The sequence below is a fragment of the Panulirus ornatus genome, chromosome 10 (assembly GCF_036320965.1).
Source record: "Panulirus ornatus isolate Po-2019 chromosome 10, ASM3632096v1, whole genome shotgun sequence".
In the NCBI taxonomy this organism is placed as follows: domain Eukaryota; kingdom Metazoa; phylum Arthropoda; class Malacostraca; order Decapoda; family Palinuridae; genus Panulirus; species Panulirus ornatus.
In genome coordinates, this window is record NC_092233.1 from 28,223,709 (window position 1) to 28,238,011 (window position 14,303).

General features: G+C 46.2%; 1 protein-coding gene across 7 annotated transcripts in view; it reads left to right on the forward strand.

The window, feature by feature from the left end:
- Lrp4 (LDL receptor related protein 4) overlaps positions 1-14,303 on the forward strand; it is a 497,094-nt gene that overhangs the window by 162,131 nt on the left and 320,660 nt on the right. For 5 of the 7 annotated variants that reach the window (XR_011713235.1, XR_011713236.1, XM_071665647.1 and 2 more), the window contains 4 exons: positions 358-520; positions 11,333-11,441; positions 12,854-13,067; positions 13,893-14,010. Coding sequence is in view for 5 of the 7 variants with exons in the window: in XM_071665647.1 (XP_071521748.1) it covers positions 358-520; positions 11,333-11,441; positions 12,854-13,067; positions 13,893-14,010 (604 nt within the window). In the remaining 2 variants the exon portion in view is untranslated. Of the gene's footprint in view, positions 1-357; positions 521-11,332; positions 11,442-12,853; positions 13,068-13,297; positions 13,313-13,892; positions 14,011-14,303 lie in introns of those variants that run through there. The other 2 variants (XM_071665645.1, XM_071665648.1) reach the window with 2 other exon arrangements.

Genomic DNA, 14,303 nt, shown 5'->3' on the forward strand with positions numbered 1-14,303 from the left:
GTTGTCAAAGTATGAGGTGATGGCAGTGGATGAACTGTTGTCAAAGTGTGAGATGATGGTAGTGGGTGAACTGTTGTTAGAGTGTGATATGATGGTAGTGGATGAACTGTTGCCAAAGTGTGAGATGATGGCAATGGGTGAGCTGCTGTTAGAGTGTGATATGATGGCAGTGGATGAACTGTTGTCAGAGTGTGAGATGATGGTAGTGGATGAGCTGTTGTCAAAGTATGAGGTGATGGTAGTGGGTGAACTGTTGTCAAAGTGTGAGATGATGGTAGTGGATGAGCTGTTGTCAAAGTGTGAGATGATGGTAGTGGTTGAGCTGTTGTCAGGGCGTATGATGTTGTCTACCCCCAGCAGACACCGTGGCAGAGACCAGGTGTGGTCCGGACCAGATATTCTGCGCGACGGAAGGTCGTTGTGTGAGGGAGCAGTACGCCTGCGACGGCGAGAACGACTGTGGCGACTGGTCCGACGAGCACAACTGCAACGTCACCACCTGCCGCTCGCACGACTTCAGGTCAGTACAGGTCATGAGGGGCACTGGGCGACTTCAGGTCATGAGGGGCACTGGGCGACTTCAGGTCAGTACAGGTCATGAGGGGCACTGGGCGACTTCAGGTCATACAGGTCATGAGGGGCACTGGGCGACTTCAGGTCAGTACAGGTCATGAGGGGCACTGGGCGACTTTAGGTCAGTACAGGTCATGAGGGGCACTGGGTGACTTTAGGTCAGTACAGGTCATGAGGGGCACTGGGCGACTTTAGGTCAGGAGTGGTAGTTGGCGACTTCAGGTTAGTTCAGGTCATGAGGGGCAGTGGAGGGCATGAGGGAAAGTGGACGAATTCAGGCCAATACAGGTCATTAAGGGCTGGGGCGACTTCAGATTATTACAGGTCATGAGGGGCATTGGACGACTTCAGGTCAGTACAGGTCCCTAAGAGCTGTAGACGACTTCATGTTAGTTCAGGTCATGAGGGGCAGTGGACGACTTCGTCAGTTTGTCATGAAGGGCAGTAGACAACTTCATGTTCAGGTCATAAGAGACAGTGGACGACTTCAGGTCAGTACACTTCATGAGAGTCAGCGGACGACTTCATGTTAGTTCAGGTCATGAGGGGCAGTGGACGACTTCAATTAGTACAGGTAATGCGTGGCAGTGGGCGACTTCAGTTCAATGCAAGTCATGAGGGACAGTGGATGACTTCAGGTCAGTACAGGTCATTAGGGACAGTGGACGACTTTAGGTCAGGACAGGTCATTAGAGGCAGTGGACGACTTCAGGTTAGTACAGGTCTTGAGGGGCAGTGGACGACTTCAGATTAGAATAGGTCATAACGGGCTATGGGCGACTTTTGGTCAGTATAGGTCATGAGAGGCTGTGGACGACTTCAGGTCAGCATAAGTCATGAGTTGTGGACAACTTCAGGTTAGAATAGATCATAACGGGCATTGGGCGACTTCAGGTCAATGTAGGTCATCAGGTCATGACAGATTACCTGGGATAACAAGATGATGTTATAATGACAGAAAATTACTGTACGAAATCTAAGGATGTTCAGGTGTCTCTCGAGGCTTCAGCTCATTGACAGTATGGTCGCCCCCCATATACCACAATGATCTTTATTTTTTTTCACGAAAACCTTTAAGGTTTATTGATTTTCATATGCCAGCTTAATTCAAGGGTTACCCAGATACATAGTGTCTTTTAGCCTAGAAAATAAGATGTATCAGAGTCTAAGGCTACAGTCATTATACTGAAGGGGTTGAAAAGACTGGGTTTTTACTTTGTCTTGCACAGGGTTGTGAGCAGGTGAGACAACTGAGGTTATAGAAGGGGTTGTTAGCGTTGAGAAGTGGCTGATTTACTAGTTGCTATGCCTGTGGCTGGTTTCGTGATCGTTGGTATATCAATAGCAATCTTAAAAGGCTGTAAATAGTTTAGGTTGTACTGTATAGTTTTGATAATTATGAAGGACCTATATAAATCTCGGTAACACAAGGTGTTTTCATTGATGTGTATAGGAATGATGGATAGTTGACTTCAGTTTAGGAAATTCTTTCACCGTAGTTGTGAAGGAAGACCTGTGTTGTGGGCCAACCGATTACAGCTGGCATCATTCAACTATTCTTCGATTTTATTAACGAGTTACTTGATATGATGACTTGAATATTGTATGGTTAGTTTTCATGTAATGAATTATTAGAAACTTTCCATAAAGTAGCTTTGCCCGCCTTATCAAGGTAGCGTCAGTAACAGATGAAAATCCGCTTCATTTGCACACGTCAACTCTCTATATCATGTCCCGAAACCAGCGCCTACGACCATCCACAGCCAAGCCCCGCAGAATTTTCCTTGGTTTACGTGCCCCTCCTCCTCCCATATACCACACGATCCTTCATTCATTAAAACCCTCAAGGTTTAGTGATCTTTCTTTGCCAGCTTATTTCTAGAATTACATTTCTAGATTACTAGAATGTAACAGTCCCGTAAATAAGCTGGACTTTAGAGCAAGAATCAAGGCTGAACCATAAAATGATTGACGCATCTCCCTCTCGCGTTAGAGAGAAGCAGCGCCTCCCCAGTGTAGCTGACGCCTTGAATCTGTGCGAATCTTTGCGTCTGTATCATATGTGAACTTGGTTTCAGGTCTCTCTTTGCGTAGCTGACGAAAACAAAAAACATTGTGATGAAACTAGTGAATGGGAAAAGCAGGTTTGTTTATTGAGGAAAGAAGTAGCTTATGATGTGGCTGTAAAAAGTATAGACCTAGTTAGCATTTAGATGTAAACTTGAAACACACATTGTCACGACGTACAGAATCATATATTCTAACAGAATAGAAGTTCAGTAGTGAAGAACTCTTATCCCCTGTGGTGATTGTAAAGGAAATTAGACCCATACGAAAAGTTATTAAATGAACATATTGATGAGTTGTGTGACATTAAAGACAAGCAAAGATTATAATGACTTAAGGCAAACAAACTCCTTCTAATGAGACGGTAGCCGACATTGCTTCACATAAGAAAAAAATGACGCTCTTTTTTTTTGTGTATGTGTGTGTGTGTGTGTGTGTGTGGTGTGAGTGTGTGCATAGGAGGGGAGGAAGGAGTGGCTAATCGTTGGTAGCAATACAAATTTGAAGCACTAGCATCTGTAAGACTTGACGAGTGGTCTGCTATTTCAATGATATCTCGTTTGTAAACGTGAATGACGGGGGTTGTGTACGTCCCTGACTGCGGAGGTGATGGGCAAGGGAAGATGTGCACGTCAGCTCTAGAGTTTCAGGGGCTGGGTGATCACGGGTGTCCCTCAAGTAACTTATTATCGCTCATCTTTAAGGAAACCTTCCCCCCCTTTTTTGCCCCAAGAGACAAGGCCCCTCATGAGTGCAGAGCTCCCTTGCGCCTGGTATGATAGAAATGGGTCACTAGGAATAGGTAATTACAGGCTGTGATCACAGCGGTATACCATCACTCTACCTATCGCTGGGTTACAGAGGGAACTGGTTGAAGATGACCACATTGTGACCTTGTAGAAACTTTCCTGGACGTCAGGAGTGAAGCCGAGATGTATGACTTGTGGAAAAGCTGAGAAAGGAATGGGCCATTTCTAACCACACACACACACACACACGGTGGATGGAGAGGTGACATCCAACTTGCTGTGTATCACTCAGCGCGGACCAACATCCAGAAATCTAACTGCCTACCCCAGTCTGTGGGTCATCAAAGCCAGGCCGAGTAGGTTCCCCCCAGCGCACACATGTTGACGACTCGAAATAAGGCGGTGGACGGCAACGATTTCAAGATGCTGGTCATTCCTAAGTCGTCCACAGCCAGTGTGTGTGTCACGTTAGTACGACAGATAATTATTGACTTTTTATCCTCATCATGTGGGTGACATCTGCGCATTACAGTTGAGCATTTTGTTCCGATCCTTTGTAAGCAGAAACAATAACCTCGGTTCAACATTTTTATGGACGTCTAGTGTCATTATGATTTTTTTTTCGTCCCTCATTATTCCACAGATTACAATACACACGTGTCCTCGCCACACTCCCGGCCGATCGGACCTGAAAGAGTGCAACTCCCACTGCTGTTAAAGTCACACCCAGAACTTCATACGTCATTATGTTGACAAAAAAAAAAAAAAAAAGTTTCTGCCATTTTATTCTAATATATAAAATTTCTGAGAAATGAATGCGTAGTCTACACATTGAATTATTCTGTCTCACCATTCTGTCACAACAAACTACTATTGTTAGAAATATGAAAAATGCACTTCATTGAAAGTTGTTTATGTTTCACATATTCTATTACGTATAGTTTTATACAGTTTCATCCTAGCGTAATAAAACTGTAATGAGTAGGACTCTGTAGACGGGTGTCGTCTGTATATGTTACAACGGTTTACTGTGACACACACACACACACACCCACAGAAGCAACACTTCCTACGTTATGTGATATTGTCGTCAAGGTCAGCTGGGCCAGATGTGTGTGGCACAGCGCGTGCTGACGACCAAGATTTAATTTGTCTCGAAGATGTTATTGTCCACCTAATCAAACGTTTTTGCTCAAACTGTTTAATGTAAATAGAATTTTATATTGATTTGTTTTTTTTTTTTCGTTAAAAGCCGTGTTCCATATGACAGAATTTAACAAAGAAGGACAACAGTTTCAAAAGTCTTCAGGTACCTTTGAATAAGGGTTGATGAAGCCAAGGGTGATTAACCAATCATTAAGACGCGCTGAAGGTATTAAGTATATATCGTATGATGAATTAAACTTATTGACGACAGCTTTAATAAGCTTAACAGTTGGTAGACCCGAATAACCCACCCCAGGACCGTACCATCAGTTGCAGCTTTTGTCTTGGAATTGTCTTGCGAGGTAGCGTTAAGAACACAAGGCTGAGCCTTAGAGGAAATATCCTCACTTGGCTCCCTTCTCTGTACCTTCTTTTGGAAAATTAAAAAACGAGAGGGGAGTATTTCCATCCCCCCGCTCCCTCCCCTTTTAGTCGCCTTCTATGACATGTAGGGAATACGTGGGAAGTATTCTTTCTCCCCTATTCCCAGGGAATATATATATATATATATATATATATATATATATATATATATATATATATATATATATATATATATATATTATCCCTGGGGATAGGGGATTAAGAATACTTCCCACGTATTCCCTGTGTGTCGTAGAAGGCGACTAAAAGGGGAGGGAGCGGGGGGCTGGAAATCCTCCCCTCTCGTTTTTTTTTTTAATTTTCCAAAAGAAGGAACAGAGGGGGCAAGGTGAGGATATTCCAAAAAAGGCCCAGTCCTCTGTTCTTAACGCTACCTCGCTAACGCGGTAAATGGCGAATAGTTAAAAAAAAAGAAAAATATATATTTTTTTTTTTTATTATACTTTGTCGCTGTCTCCCGCGTTTGCGAGGTAGCGCAAGGAAACAGACGAAAGAAATGGCCCAACCCCCCCATACACATGTATGTACATACGTCCACACACGCAAATATACATACCTACACAGCTTTCCATGGCTTACCCCAGACGCTTCACATGCCTTGATTCAATCCACTGGCAGCACGTCAACCCCGGTATACCACATCGCTCCAATTCACTCTATTCCTTGCCCTCCTTTCACCCTCCTGCATGTTCAGGCCCCGATCACACAAAATCTTTTTCACTCCATCTTTCCACCTCCAATTTGGTCTCCCTCTTCTCCTTGTTCCCTCCACCTCCGACACATATATCCTCTTGGTCAATCTTTCCTCACTCATCCTCTCCATGTGCCCAAACCACTTCAAAACACCCTCTTCTGCTCTCTCAACCACGCTCTTTTTATTTCCACACATCTCTCTTACCCTTACGTTACTCACTCGATCAAACCACCTCACACCACACATTGTCCTCAAACATCTCATTTCCAGCACATCCATCCTCCTGCGCACAACTCTATCCATAGCCCACGCCTCGCAACCCTACAACATTGTTGGAACCACTATTCCTTCAAACATACCCATTTTTGCTTTCCGAGATAATGTTCTCGACTTCCACACATTCTTCAAGGCCCCCAGAATTTTCGCCCCCTCCCCCACCCTATGATCCACTTCCGCTTCCATGGTTCCATCCGCTGCCAGATCCACTCCCAGATATCTAAAATACTTCACTTCCTCCAGTTTTTCTCCATTCAAACTCACCTCCCAATTGACTTGACCCTCAACCCTACTGTACCTAATAACCTTGCTCTTATTCACATTTACTCTTAACTTTCTTCTACCACACACTTTACCAAACTCAGTCACCAGCTTCTGCAGTTTCTCACATGAATCAGCCACCAGCGCTGTATCATCAGCGAACAACAACTGACTCACTTCCCAAGCTCTCTCATCCCCAACAGACTTCATACTTGCCCCTCTTTCCAAAACTCTTGCATTTACCTCCCTAACAACCCCACCCATAAACAAATTAAACAACCATGGAGACATCACACATCCCTGCCGCAAACCTATATTCAGGAACCCTTTTATAGATTTTTAGTCGTTTCGAGAACGCGCTCCTCCCAGTAACAGGGAACTCCTTTGACAAGTAGAATTCCTCGACGAGATGATACTGTTATTCGTCCATTGACGGTGATCTAGCACATCAGAAGGTGACATTTTCTTCGCGGCGTGACCACATGCAGACGGGAGTCTGGTAGCGCCATTTCTTGGCTGAGAGGATGCGTGTTGCAGGACAGTGGAAGACCGCGGGAAAAGATGGACAAATGATAGTGATAGGATTGGATCGGGTTGTCGGGGTGTTTATGAAGATGTTGATACGAATGACGGGATCAGAAGCCATGAAGGCACTTGGTGTATGGTGGTGGTGTGGTTCGAGGCGTTGGCCGAACCCGGCGAATCAACTGATTGTGTAAAGTAGACGTTTTTTTTATATATGTATGGTAGTCTCATGTCCACAACACTGTGGGCATGGGTCGAGGATGAAGTACCTGATCAACTGGAAATTGAGTTTATATACTAGAGGGGACGGGAGCGGGGGGCCGGAAATCCTCCCCTCCTTGTATTAACTTTCTAAAATGGGAAACAGAAGAAGGAGTCACGCGGGGAGTGATCATCCTCCTCGAAGGCTCAGAGTGGGGTGCCTAAATGTGTGTGGATGTAACCAAGATGTGAAAAAAGGAGAGATAGGTAGTATGTTTGAGGAAAGGAACCTGGATGTTTTGGCTCTGAGTGAAACGAAGCTCAAGGGTAAAGGGGAAGAGTGGTTTGGAAATGTCTGGGGAGTGAAGTCAGGGGTTAGTGAGAGGACAAGAGCAAGGGAAGGAGTAGCAATACTCCTGAAACAGGAGTTGTGGGAGTATGTGATAGAATGTAAGAAAGTAAATTCTCGATTAATATGGGTAAAATTGAAAGTTGATGGAGAGAGGTGGGTGATTATTGGTGCATATGCACCTGGGCATGAGAAGAAAGATCATGAGAGGCAAGTGTTTTGGGAGCAGCTAAATGAGTGTGTTAGCGGTTTTGATGCACGAGACCGGGTTATAGTGATGGGTGATTTGAATGCAAAGGTGAGTAATGTGGCAGTTGAGGGAATAATTGGTATGCATGGGGTGTTCAGTGTTGTAAATGGAAATGGTGAAGAGCTTGTAGATTTATGTGCTGAAAAAGGACTGATGATTGGGAATACCTGGTTTAAAAAGCGAGATATACATAAGTATACTTATGTAAGTAGGAGAGATGGCCAGAGAGCGTTATTGGATTACGTGTTAATTGACAGGCGTGCGAAAGAGAGACTTTTGGATGTTAATGTGCTGAGAGGTGCAACTGGAGGGATGTCTGATCATTATCTTGTGGAGGCTAAGGTGAAGATTTGTATGGGTTTTCAGAAAAGAGGAGTGAATGTTGGGGTGAAGAAGGTGGTGAGAGTAAGTGAGCTTGGGAAGGAGACCTGTGTGGGGAAGTACCAGGAGAGACTGTGTACAGAATGGAAAAAGGTGAGAACAATGGAAGTAAGGGGAGTCGGGGAGGAATGGGATGTATTTAGGGAATCAGTGATGGATTGCGCAAAAGATGCTTGTGGCATGAGAAGAGTGGGAGGTGGGCTGTTTAGAAAGGGTAGTGTGTGGTGGGATGAAGAAGTAAGAGTATTAGTGAAAGAGAAGAGAGAGGCATTTGGACGATTTTTGCAGGGAAAAAATGCAATTGAGTGGGAGAAGTATAAAAGAAAGAGACAGGAGGTCAAGAGAAAGGTGCAAGAGGTGAAAAAAAGGGCAAATGAGAGTTGGGGTGAGAGACTATCAGTAAATTTTAGGGAGAATAAAAAGATGTTCTGGAAGGAGGTAAATAGGGTGCGTAAGACAAGGGAGCAAATGGGAACTTCAGTGAAGGGCGTAAATGGGGAGGTGATAACAAGTAGCGGTGATGTGAGAAGGAGATGGAATGAGTATTTTGAAGGTTTGTTGAATGTGTCTGATGACAGAGTGGCAGATATAGGGTGTTTTGGTCGAGGTGGTGTGCAAAGTGAGAGGGTTAGGGAAAATGATTTGGTAAACAGAGAAGAGGTAGTAAAAGCTTTGCGGAAGATGAAAGCCGGCAAGGCAGCAGGTTTGGATGGTATTGCAGTGGAATTTATTAAGAAAGGGGGTGACTGTATTGTTGACTGGTTGGTAAGGTTATTTAATGTATGTATGACTCATGGTGAGGTGCCTGAGGATTGGCGGAATGCGTGCATAGTGCCATTGTACAAAGGCAAAGGGGATAAGAGTGAGTGCTCAAATTACAGAGGTATAAGTTTGTTGAGTATTCCTGGTAAATTATATGGGAGGGTATTGATTGAGAGGGTGAAGGCATGTACAGAGCATCAGATTGGGGAAGAGCAGTGCGGTTTCAGAAGTGGTAGAGGATGTGTGGATCAGGTGTTTGCTTTGAAGAATGTATGTGAGAAATACTTAGAAAAGCAAATGGATTTGTATGTAGCATTTATGGATCTGGAGAAGGCATATGATAGAGTTGATAGAGATGCTCTGTGGAAGGTATTAAGAATATATGGTGTGGGAGGCAAGTTGTTAGAAGCAGTGAAAAGTTTTTATCGAGGATGTAAGGCATGTGTACGTGTAGGAAGAGAGGAAAGTGATTGGTTCTCAGTGAATGTAGGTTTGCGGCAGGGGTGTGTGATGTCTCCATGGTTGTTTAATTTGTTTATGGATGGGGTTGTAAAGGAGGTAAATGCAAGAGTCCTGGAAAGAGGGGCAAGTATGAAGTCTGTTGGGGATGAGAGAGCTTGGGAAGTGAGTCAATTGTTGTTCGCTGATGATACAGCGCTGGTGGCTGATTCATGTGAGAAACTGCAGAAGCTGGTGACTGAGTTTGGTAAAGTGTGTGGAAGAAGAAAGTTGAGAGTAAATGTGAATAAGAGCAAGGTTATTAGGTACAGTAGGGGTGAGGGTCAAGTCAATTGGGAGGTGAGTTTGAATGGAGAAAAACTGGAGGAAGTGAAGTGTTTTAGATATCTGGGAGTGGATCTGTCAGCGGATGGAACCATGGAAGCGGAAGTGGATCATAGGGTGGGGGAGGGGGCGAAAATTTTGGGAGCCTTGAAAAATGTGTGGAAGTCGAGAACATTATCTCGGAAAGCAAAAATGGGTATGTTTGAGGGAATAGTGGTTCCAACAATGCTGTATGGTTGCGAGGCGTGGGCTATGGATAGAGATGTGCGCAGGAGGATGGATGTGCTGGAAATGAGATGTTTGAGGACAATGTGTGGTGTGAGGTGGTTTGATCGAGTAAGTAACGTAAGGGTAAGAGAGATGTGTGGAAATAAAAAGAGCGTGGTTGAGAGAGCAGAAGAGGGTGTTTTGAAATGGTTTGGGCACATGGAGAGAATGAGTGAGGAGAGATTGACCAAGAGGATATATGTGTCGGAGGTGGAGGGAACGAGGAGAAGAGGGAGACCAAATTGGAGGTGGAAAGATGGAGTGAAAAAGATTTTGTGTGATCGGGGCCTGAACATGCAGGAGGGTGAAAGGAGGGCAAGAAATAGAGTGAATTGGAGTCATGTGGTATACAGGGGTTGACGTGCTGTCAGTGGATTGAAGCAAGGCATGTGAAGCGTCTGGGGTAAACCATGGAAAGCTGTGTAGGTATGTATATTTGCGTGTGTGGACGTGTGTATGTACATGTGTATGGGGGGGGGGGGGGGTTGGGCCATTTCTTTCGTCTGTTTCCTTGCGCTACCTCGCAAACGCGGGAGACAGCGACAAAGTATAAAAAAAAAAAAAAAAAAAAAAAAAAAAAAAAATATATATATATATATATATATATATATATATATATATATATATATATATATATATATATATGTATATATATATATATGTATATATATATATGTATATATATATATATGTATATATATATATATGTATATATATATATATGTATATATATATATATATATATATATATATATATATATATATATACACACACACACACACACACACAACTTAAGACTTGTAACAGTAATTCAGGACCGGTTCTCAGGTGATGTCTTGATATAATTTGGTATTATACTTTTCTTCAGTAGTCAGATCCAGTTGAAAACTACCAAAATTCATATTTGATTAAGTACCTTAAATATGTTTCGGATATAATTTTTTTCTTAATAGTTACCCCGGCCAAGTGGATGGAGGTAGAGGCCTGAACACGTTCAGTGTCGACTGCATGATGGGTTTCAGGAACTGAACTTCAGGGGTTTGTTGATGGTGTTTCAGGGGAGGGGTGTGTTGAAGGGTTCTTGGGAGGAGTTTGTTGGAAGGTTATAGTTCTTGTTTGTTCAGCCGTTTAGATTAGTTCACTGTTGTTCTCTCAGACTATAACAGATCGTGTGAATGTACAACATACAGTTAAGGTATCATACAGTCAGTGAAGCTTGTGTTACACTGATTTTCTACAGAACATTTCATTCATCACATATATCTTTCAGGGCTAAGAGACAGGTTATGAACTCGATAATTACTGAAGTTGATACTGATATCCGTATGAAAGGTAAATGGTTATTCGAAAAAAAAGATAGTCTTGTGCTGCATGCTATACTGCCTCTCTCTCTCTCTCTCTCTCTCTCTCTCTCTCTCTCTCTGGTATGTCACACTTCACACATCAATTTGTAATAAGATCACATACGTGATTGCTCATGTCATCAGTTACTTGATAAAGTAAGTGGCTCGTCCACACCCTGATGTACCATATACTCCGTTCACTCACCTCAGTACACAGGTAATGGAAGATCATGGGCTCAGACACCGTCTGTGTGCCGCAGGTGTGAGTCTGGGATGTGTATCGACGTGCGGTGGGTGTGTGACGGAGGGAATGACTGCGAGGGTGGCGAAGACGAGGTCAACTGCCCGGAGACATCCAGAGTCACCCCGGTAAGTCAAGGGACACTGGTAGGTGGGGGACGCTGGTGAGGGGACACTGGTAGGTGGGGGACGCTAGTGAGGGGACACTGGTAGGTGGGGGACGCTAGTGAGGGGACACTGGTAGGTGGGGGACGCTGGTGAGGGGACACTGGTAGGTGGGGGACGCTGGTGAGGGGACACTGGTAGGTGGGGGACGCTGGTGAGGGGACACTGGTAGGTGGGGGACGCTAGTGAGGGGACACTGGTAGGTGGGGGACGCTAGTGAGGGGACACTGGTAGGTGGGGGACGCTGGTGAGGGGACACTGGTAGGTGGGGGACGCTGGTGAGGGGACACTGGTAGGTGGGGGACGCTGGTGAGGGGACACTGGTAGGTGGGGGACGCTAGTGAGGGGACACTGGTAGGTGGGGGACGCTAGTGAGGGGACACTGGTAGGTGGGGGACGCTGGTGAGGGGACACTGGTAGGTGGGGGACGCTGGTGAGGGGACACTGGTAGGTGGGGGACGCTGGTGAGGGGACACTGGTAGGTGGGGGACGCTGGTGAGGGGACACTGGTAGGTGGGGGACGCTAGTGAGGGGACACTGGTAGGTGGGGGACGCTGGTGAGGGGACACTGGTAGGTGGGGGACGCTGGTGAGGGGACACTGGTAGGTGGGGGACGCTGGTGAGGGGACACTGGTAGGTGGGGGACGCTAGTGAGGGGACACTGGTAGGTGGGGGACGCTGGTGAGGGGACACTGGTAGGTGGGGGACGCTAGTGAGGGGACACTGGGAGGTGATGGGAGGACACTGGTGAGGGGACACTGGTAGGGAAGGGGACACTATTGTTGACAAGAACATCAGGGAGGAGAAGTAGTCGCCCTGTGAAAAGCTGTGGAAGGAGGGAAGCGAGTCACTTCAAGCCCAAGGGAAGTGCCCATAAGCCCAGGGAGGTACCACGAGCCCAGGGGAGGTACCACGACCCCAGAGGAGGTACCACGACCCCAGAGGAGGTACCACGACCCCATGGGAGGTACCACGAGCCCAGGGGAGGTACCACGAGCCCAGGGGAGGTACCACGAGCCCAAGGGAGGTCCCACGAGTCCAGGGGAGGTACCACGAGCCCAAAGGGAGGTACCACGAGCCCAGGAGAGGTACCACGATCCCAGGGGAGGTACCACGAGCCCAGGAGAGGTACCACGAGCCCAGGGGAGGTACCACGAGCCCAGGAGAGGTACCACGATCCCAGGGGAGGTACCACGAGCCCAAGGGAGGTACCACGAGCCCAAGGGAGGTACCACGATCCCAGGGGAGGTACCACAAGGCCAGAAAGGTCTCGGAAGGCAGTTTAGTGCCACCTTACCCACATGTAGTAGTACCCCGTCATTACTGCTCATGATGGCCAGGACGTGCCCTGCTAACACCTCGCCTTCCTCCCTCAGATGGAGGAGGAGTGCCTGCCGGGGTACCTTCCCTGCCCCCCGCGGTGCATCGCGCCTGAGTGGCAGTGTGACGGCACCACCGACTGCCCCGACGGCTCCGACGAGGCCAACTGCCCCGTCACCTGCGACCCCGACCACTACACCTGCTCCTCCTTCGCCTGTATTCCCTGGAGCCGCCTGTGTGACGGTCACCACGACTGTCTGCTGGGTGACGGTGAGTTGTAGCCTGTGTGACGGTCAGCACGACTGTCTGCTGGGTGACGGTGAGTTGTAGCCTGTGTGACGGTCATTACGACTGTCTGCTGTGTGACGGTGAGTTGTAACCTGTGTGACGGTCACTACGACTGTCTGCTGTGTGACGGTGAGTTGTAGCCTGTGTGACGGTCACTACGACTGTCTGCTGTGTGACGGTGAGTTGTAGCCTGTGTGACGGTCACTACGACTGTCTGCTGGGTGACGGTGAGTTGTAGGTACGAGTATACTAAACTTTGTACGAAGTGACAGTTGTAGTCATGGTGAGGCTCCTTCATAGTGATGTGAACCTTAACTAATTAACACTAGTTTGATTAATAAATGAGTCGCATATGATTACAGTTAGAATCTCAGGCGAAGAGGTGGTCATATTTTTGCTGATGACCATTAATATGAACATTCAAACATCGATGTACATTATGTTGAGTCTTTCAGTTCAGGATGTTCATCCATAGCAGCTCTGGTAAGTGAATGTTGAATGATAGGAGTTCTAGTTCAGGAATGTTGAATAATAACTGTTCTAGTTCAGGAATATTGAACAATAGTAACAATTCTAGTTCAGGAATGTTGAATAATAACTGTTCTAGTTCAGGAATATTGAACAACAGTAACAATTCTGGTTCAGGAATGTTGAACAATAACTGCTCTAGTTCAGGAATGTTGAACAACAGCAGCATCAGTTCTGGTTTAGGGGATATTGAACTATAGTACTAACCTTCAGTGGGATAAAGTATCATGTCTGCCCCCTGGTGCTGTTTGGATGAGTTATGAGCGAGTCTCTCAACAGACGAGGCCGAGTGTGAGATGATAGACTGTGGCAACCTGGGCTGCTCCTACGCTTGCAAGGACACCGGAGACTCCTGCCTCTGCCAGCATGGCTACACCCTCGCTGCTGACAACACCACGTGAGTACTGTAAACACACACCCCACTCCCTCGTACTCTAGAATCATCCCAACATTCGTCTGGTGGTAGAAGGTCGTAGGGGTGTCATCGTGAAACAGGCGTGTATACTCCCTTGGGTGAAGGAAGTGACATTATCTGGTACACCAAACACCACCTCAGGCTGATGATTCGTCAGGTGACGGACCCAGTTGCACTTTGTGGTAACTCCTCGAGGCCTAGTGTCACCCACACTCAGTGTGCCGTCACATCACATGGTCCTGTGTTATCCCACATGGTCTCTCGTCACCTTACAC